The sequence below is a fragment of the Cynoglossus semilaevis genome, chromosome 1, assembly GCF_000523025.1.
Source record: "Cynoglossus semilaevis isolate Cse_v1.0 chromosome 1, Cse_v1.0, whole genome shotgun sequence".
NCBI lineage: Eukaryota > Metazoa > Chordata > Actinopteri > Pleuronectiformes > Cynoglossidae > Cynoglossus > Cynoglossus semilaevis.
Window position 1 is genome coordinate 14,394,971 of NC_024307.1, and position 7,399 is coordinate 14,402,369.

Below are 7,399 nucleotides of genomic sequence, written 5' to 3' on the forward strand. Positions count from 1 at the left end.
TCTGAGATCAGAATTGATCCAATTATATTAAAAACAAATTCTTTAAGATTGCTTGGATTAGTGGTTTACTTTAAATTAGCATCAGTTGATCCAAAAATCTAAAAATAGATACCATAGTTTAAGAACCACTGAACTATAAATGACAGTAATCCTAGGACATAGCCAGAGCGGTCTACCTTTGGTTTAGCCATTCCAAAGACCAGCTTCTCCACGCTCTTCTTGCCGACTCCAGGCTCCCTCTGCTGGCTGCTTACCACAATGAAATCGTCCCTGCAGCCCCCGAAGGTGATGACAGACTGGTAGGAGAAGGTCAGCAGCGTATGCTGGAAAAACAAAACAGCTCCAGTTGGAAAAACATAAAGACTGAAATGGATACAAACAGGGAACATGTTGAGAATTTGTTGGCGATCCCTGAATAGTAACTGGAAATCATGTGGGAAATCATTTTGGTTTCTGCCTTTTTTGAAGAGCAAATTGAGTGTGAAGATCCTGACATGATTCTCAGAGACATATCGTGATTTTCACTCTGCTCGTTTCTCCTCTCTGGCCCTGTGTGAGCAGCAGAGCTGCACAGCTGCCAGACCAAGAATGAAATGGATCAGCAAGGGCTGCTGGGAATTACAGAGTCGGCTTTAACCTTGTTTATTTATTGGAATTTGTTTTTTGTCAGTGTCAAGGACATCAAATCAGGAGCTGACTTTTTTCCCTGCAGTTTTTGGGGAGGAAACCAAACACCACAGAGAAAAAAATGTTCCAGACAAATGGGTCAGAAATCCACTTTAAACACTGCAGTTGTTGAAAGAATCAATGGTAAAATATACATATGTAAACAGTAAAACAAAAACAAAAACTGTAATTGTGGTCACAGCCTTTTGTTTAGTAACTTAGTTATTTTAGGCTCAATGAACTAAGCTAAGCTAAGCTAAGCTAAGCCGAGTCATCGTTTTTTTTCAGCTCATATATTTCTGGACTAACTTTACATTTTTTAAGCCATGTCTGACACACCTTTTGCCTAATCTTCTAACTATAATGGAACTATGCTGTATTGAATTTTTCAAACTATGCTGCTCTAAATTTAGCAGTTAGCTGTTAGCCAATATGAACTTTTTTGGCTAAATCGTAGCTGTTTTGCTGGTTTTGTTTAGGCTAACCTGTAGTTGTTGTTTCTAACAGTTCAGTATACTGTTTTTGAGTCATGTCAGACTTTTAACTTTTAAAAGTTAACTACTCACATAGCCATATTCACAAACAAACAACAGTTTTCTGTCTAACGTAAGTTTGTATTTTTGACTTTTGACCTCTCTGGGCGTAACACCCAGCTAACATTGGGCTGTGTGTTTTGGAACGTTTGCTTAGGCTAACTTTATTTGATTATTTTACATTATTTTTATTTGGACAACTCAAACTGTCCATCACATCTGTCCATTTACGACCAGTACAGTCGCCCCCTGGTGGTTTGCTGTTTACTGTTTTTTAACTGGATGACTTTTGCTCTACAAAGTCCTCACCATGGTGTAGTCCAGCACACACAGTCCATCCTCAGTGACTGCCAACCAAACCTGACTCTGCTCCAGGGAGGAGGGAGGGACAGGCTGTGAGGAGGAGGAGGAGATGAAGAGGAAGGAGAAACAGAGCTTCAGGTTACTGCTGGAGGACAGACTCTCACACTGGTCCAACCTGTGCCGATCAGCATACTGCAGTATTTTCTTTCTTTTACGCAGAAAGTAATGTTTGTATTAACAGCAAATACACACACACTGGCACACATACTAACAGCAAATACACACACACTGGCACAGATACTGAACGTGTGTGTGTGAACAAAGTAGCAAGACAAATCATGACAAATCATGACAAATCATAATTTTACCAGTATACTGCCCTCTAGGTGTGACAGTCTATGAATATTAAATCTGGAGACGTGATGTCATGATGTTTGTTTTAACTGAAGACTTTTTTGAGTCTTTTTTTGCGTTACCTTAGCACTGAAGAGTTTGGCCCCAAACATCGGCCACTTCCGGGCCACAGTCAGGTATATTCTCACACACTCGGATGCACTGCACCCACGCAGCAGAGACCACTTAGTGGCCAGTCGCTCAGTCAGCTCTCTGTGAGAAAAAATCGAGACACAAAGATGTGACGGTGAAGACCTTCCACTAACCTTCTTAACTCTAGTCTAGGAACAGCTTAGAATAGCAGCTATTTCACCTGAGCTGCTCTGAGCTGCAGTCCTGTTTGTAGCGTCTGGGGTAGAAGCGCTCCAAGGCCTGCAGGAGGATCATCTGAGATTTAGACTGAGGAGAACTGGAAGGAGAGGAGGCAGGAGGTCGCTCCAGGTCACCATGTTCAACCTGTAGGAAGGAGAGTAATTATCCAATGAATGAGTAATAATAAAGTAATCACTGTTAGGTCTTTTTTTTTGTCTTTGTACTGAATTCCATTTAAAAAACAGAACAAAGATGTTTCTGTTCTGTTACTGCTTCAGGTGAATGGTTCCTGTCTAAATGTGAAGAAAGTACTTTAATCACAGAGACTGGAAATCACTATTTTAAAGTACCTGAAGGGGGCAGCAGTGAATAAAAACAATCATATGTCCTGTGATGTGAAATCCATAGTTTTTGTCCATGGACTTTGGTGTGAAAAATTAAACTATTGTAAAACTGCACACATTATAACTTCCTGCACAGGGAAAAGCTAAAAAACATCTAACAACAAACTTTCATCTTACTTTGAAACCACTGACGGTGGTGTAGGTGTAATGAGGTAATTATTAAAATAAAAAGCTAAAAACAATTTTCTCACACCTTCACTTTACAAAAAACCCACAACTATCCCTTTAACTCTTTATCTCTCCTCCTCCTGGGTTCAACCTCCACAGACCTGAGCCAATAGTGCAGCCACCTCCAGAGCCAGCTCTTTGTTCACAGGGAAGTGGCCTTGCTGAACCTCGTCGTTCACCTGGTATGCCAGCAGGAGGCGCTCTCTCTCTGTCTCTCCTTTCACCTGAAATTTGAAACACAGCCTGTGGGGGGAGACGAGGGGAGGGTGACACAGATGAGATCAGCAGCTGTGACCATGTGACCTGTGACCATGTGCACAGTTCACAGTAAAACCAGATGTTGTCGATGGAAATCGACCTGTTCTTATACGTCAGTCGAACGATCCTCGTCCCCTCGTTTTTCCCAGGGTGCAGCTCCTTCAGAGCCTGTTCCCACTTGGAAATGACATCACAGATCTGACAGACAGGAAACACATCAGGGTCAAATTACTCCTGTTAAAACCCTCAAAGTCCGGGGGCTCAACGCGCTCTAATGACCCCGGGGGCCAAGGTTTTATTATATTTTAATGGTCACAGACAGTGGAGTGTTTCAGTGAAGTGACTTCATGTTGATCGTCATCTTACAGCCATAATCTACACTCTGTACTGGTCTGTTTTTAACCAAAGTCATCGAACAGACTCAGGTGCCTGACTTTGACAAAAGCCAAGGCGCCACCTGCTGGAAAGGTCCCTGCTGTAGAAATAAAAATAAAATAAAACAAATAAATATAATAAAATAATAATAAAAAATAAAATTAAGAAATTAGATGATTTGCTACTAGCACAATTTTGTCAAGCTCTGTCTTAATAATAAAAAAATCACGCGGTTGGTGCCTTCAAATAGACCACCCGCAAGAAGGTTCACAAGCTGTGTGATTTGGGTGGTGGTCGAGGAGACTGCTGACCCCGCAACCTGGTAATGGACAGTACTGCAGTATATATATATATATATATATATGTATATATATACTGCAGTATATATATATATATATATATATGTATATATATATATATACAGAGAGAGAGAGAGAGAGAGAGAGAGAGCAGTACTGTCCATTTAGATCAAATCAACCTGTGTTGAATTGTTCTCCTTAATGTCTATTATAATCACATAACAATAACAGAGTCAACACAAACCCAACAAACACTGTCCAACTCTTTGTCTCCGTACCTTGGCAGACGGCTGTAGACAGTGCTGCAGGTCTTTACCAGAGGGATCGTCAGTGAAGAGGGCGAAACCAGACAGGTGAGGTTTCCTCATCCCGATCCTCTGGTTCAGAGTGTTTAGGAATTCTTCCACTGTGGTGGAGCCGTCAAAGCCCACAACCTGACAGTGAAGGACAGTGAAGGACAGTGAAGGACAGTGAAGGTAACTGTGGACGCTGCTTCACACACACTCTTATCTTATTACAACAAACTGACTGTGTTACAGGCGTCAACCAAATAGAACAATTTGGTTTTAATATTTCCTCTGATGAGCAGTTTGATTTCTTCAGGTCAAATCCATCCATGTTCAATAACTTCAATAACTTTTCAGTGTTGCCATGGCAACTGGAGACTAATAACCATTCACAGTTATTGTTCTCTTCAGGTCTAACGGACAGTGCATAGGAATAAGTGGTAGATACTGGACAGATAAATAGGTGGCAAGTCTGAACCACAAGAGGGCGACGTAACACTTTAGGTAAAGAATGTCCACCTCAGACAGTAAGAAGAAAGGCTGTGTGTGTGTGTGTGTGTTACCTGATATGTGTTGTTCATGAAGTGGACTGGGATGCTGAAGGGCAGGGAGTGATGGTAGGGGTTCCTCAGCAGGATGGAGACGATCTCCATCCGTGAGGGTTTGGCTTCTCTCTCTCCGTTCTGCAGCGTTCTCTCCACAGACCTCTGACAGTACACGGCGTACTTTCCCACTTCACTCCTGCGGGAAAATAACATTCATGTCATGTGATATCACATCTGGACATCTTTTCCAGCTAACTGTGCTTAGGTGTAGCATCGATAACACTCAGAAGGAGGCGTTAAAGAGTCACATGGCAGGAAGGAGTTGTGATGAACCTCGGTGAAATAAGCTACAGTTTAAGGCGGTCCAGTGTCTGACCCATGACCTCACAGACCAGGGGTGAGTCTCTGTCCACCATGGACCCCAGCTTTGACAACATTCTCCTCACTAACACTACTCTCAGAGAGCTGAATTTGTCCCGTTCTTGTCCTGACTCTACAGCGAGTGGAGACACATGATGTCACTGACCTCGGATCAGCGTTGCGTTGCAGATATTGCCTCAGGTACCAGAGGAAATGTTGCTGAGGTAGAAACAGCGCCACACACAGAGACAACAGCTGCCAGCACTGAGGAGGAGGAGGAGAAAACACACCGAGGTTAAACTAAATGTTAAGGAGGAGAAAACACACCGAGGTTAAACCTCCATCTGGTTTATTTAATGATTCACATTTTCCTCAACATTTTCCTCAACATTTTCCCAAAATTCTAAAACACATTCTAAAAGTTCCGCATTAGTTCAACATTAAACCGTACCAGTTCAAACTGACCTGTGTGAGTGAGTAATTGTTCGGTGTCCTCTGATTGGTCTGTTTAATCAGCTGACAGTACATCTCATTCTGCAGCTCCGGGTGAGTCAGACACACCTGCAGTGCATTCTGGGCCAGGGAGGTGTGGTAGTCGATGGACGGAGACTCCACCAACACGTTGATGAAGAGCTGACAGGACTGCAGTGGAGAGATGGAGAAAAGGAAATGTAAAAAGTGTGTTCCCCCAAGTGGCCGGCAGGTGGAGACAAAGACGAACAAACGTCAGGACAACCGCTCCTGCGGACTACGGGTTTTGTATCAATTTACTAAAACATGACACGTTTATTTACTGCAAAACAAAAGGATGTGTTTAATATTGTATAAATTAAATCCAGCTCCGTTTTTGAGCGAAAGACTAAAAGCTAAGTCAACACGATAGCTAAAAGTAAATCAAAATATAACAAACAGCTGAGAGTTAGCGAAGAAGACAAAGGCTGGCTGAAAATGTGGAAAACATGTTAAACTTTTATAAACCATAAACCTAAGATTAACCAGGAGGTCATTAGAACGTCGACAACAGATGTGAAGGATGGCTAGGAAGACATTAACCAAAGAAGCTAAAACATAACCAATAATTAACCCAGATGTAATCTGAAAAAGAGCTAAAGTAAAAGTAGTTTAACCTTAGCTTAGAAATACCTCGACCTCATCTTTAAAACATCTGTAAAAACACTGAATACAAAGTTACACCGTTTTGGGTCGTGAAATTATTCGGAGATCACTTTTGTTTAAGGTATTTTAAAAATGCATTATTTTGTGTTTTATTCACAGGCAGCTGAGGAAATCCTCTTTGAACCTTTCAAGATCCTTAAAGGACCCGGACACATGAAGAGGAGCATGGGTTTGAAAAGCGTGTCACTTCCTTTCAGGCCTTGTCTCTGTGTGTGAATGTGTGTGTTTTTAAGGCTGGCTGCTCAAACAGAAGATCCCACAGTCCTGCTGGAGCTGCTCAGGGCTCGGAAGGGTGTGGGAGGGGGTGGAGGGAGGGGGGGGACAGGGTCGGGAGGTGTATTCTGGGTGGGCAAACTGTGGGCTTCAGAGCTGAAAGGAAATCAAGAGGAATCTGCTGGTCTTTCTACAGACTCTCTGTTCTCCTCTGATCCTGTTCTCCATCCTGCAGCTTCACATCCACGCCTGTCACTCTGTGAGGACCCTGACCTCCCGTGTCTCCCCCCTCCCCCTCCTGTCACACTGGCTGTAAACAACAGGACCAGTTACAGCCTCAATCAAGGCCATTATCTTTCCGCCACACGTTTAATGAGCCGCGGCCCTCGACCCTCGGACCCTTTGATCTGGTTTAGAGGCAGAAGAAAAGTTTAGTGCGGTGCATCCACGAGTGGTGGGAGATAAAAGACTCCAGTAGGATGGATGACGCTGAGAACTGAGGCTCTCCCAGTCACAGAGGAGGATTTACAGGAAAAGGATGAAAGAAGAAGAGAGGAGGCGACAATGACGCGGAGGAGCTGAAGAGACCGACCTTGAACAGTTTGAGAGCTTCTGTCTGCAGAGCCTCCGAGGGGAGAGTGGTGAGAGGAGAACGGAGGCCGTCCTTACAGAAGCTCAAGGCCCCGCTCCTCCATAAGGCCGAGTCTGGGAAAATAAGAGCACACACACACACACACACACATACACACACACAGAGAGATTACATTTCAAAGCTCTAACGACTCAACAGCTGAGAGACGCTCACACACAGAGGCTCTTCAGCCATAAACTGCATCTGCAGAGTGGATTAAAACTGCCAGACTCTCAGGATCTCAGTGACACAGAGCGCCACCCTGAGGACATGTGTGAGCACTCTGTTTATTAGAACTTTTCATTAAAAAAAGCAAAAGTTGCCGTACAATTTAGATTTCTTTGATCCTGAGTAACTGAGTAATGAGTCAACTAACCAGAGAACCAATGAATAAAAATTTAAAAAATACATTTTAATGTGTGAAATATATATATATACATACATACATACATATATATATATATATATACATATAT

At 42.9% G+C, this 7,399-nt stretch overlaps 1 protein-coding gene across 1 annotated transcript in view; it reads right to left on the reverse strand.

Moving 5' to 3' along the window:
* Window positions 1-7,399, reverse strand: part of plekhh1 (pleckstrin homology domain containing, family H (with MyTH4 domain) member 1) — a 36,153-nt gene that overhangs the window by 2,508 nt on the left and 26,246 nt on the right. Inside the window, exons 20-30 of the mRNA XM_025060097.1 lie at window positions 6,885-6,997; window positions 5,369-5,545; window positions 5,070-5,167; window positions 4,562-4,739; window positions 3,990-4,145; window positions 3,138-3,235; window positions 2,881-3,022; window positions 2,209-2,351; window positions 1,979-2,108; window positions 1,509-1,592; window positions 177-323 (exon numbers count right to left, since the gene is read on the reverse strand). Of these exons, the coding sequence (XP_024915865.1) occupies window positions 177-323; window positions 1,509-1,592; window positions 1,979-2,108; window positions 2,209-2,351; window positions 2,881-3,022; window positions 3,138-3,235; window positions 3,990-4,145; window positions 4,562-4,739; window positions 5,070-5,167; window positions 5,369-5,545; window positions 6,885-6,997 (1,466 nt within the window). The remainder of the gene's footprint in view (window positions 1-176; window positions 324-1,508; window positions 1,593-1,978; window positions 2,109-2,208; window positions 2,352-2,880; window positions 3,023-3,137; window positions 3,236-3,989; window positions 4,146-4,561; window positions 4,740-5,069; window positions 5,168-5,368; window positions 5,546-6,884; window positions 6,998-7,399) is intronic.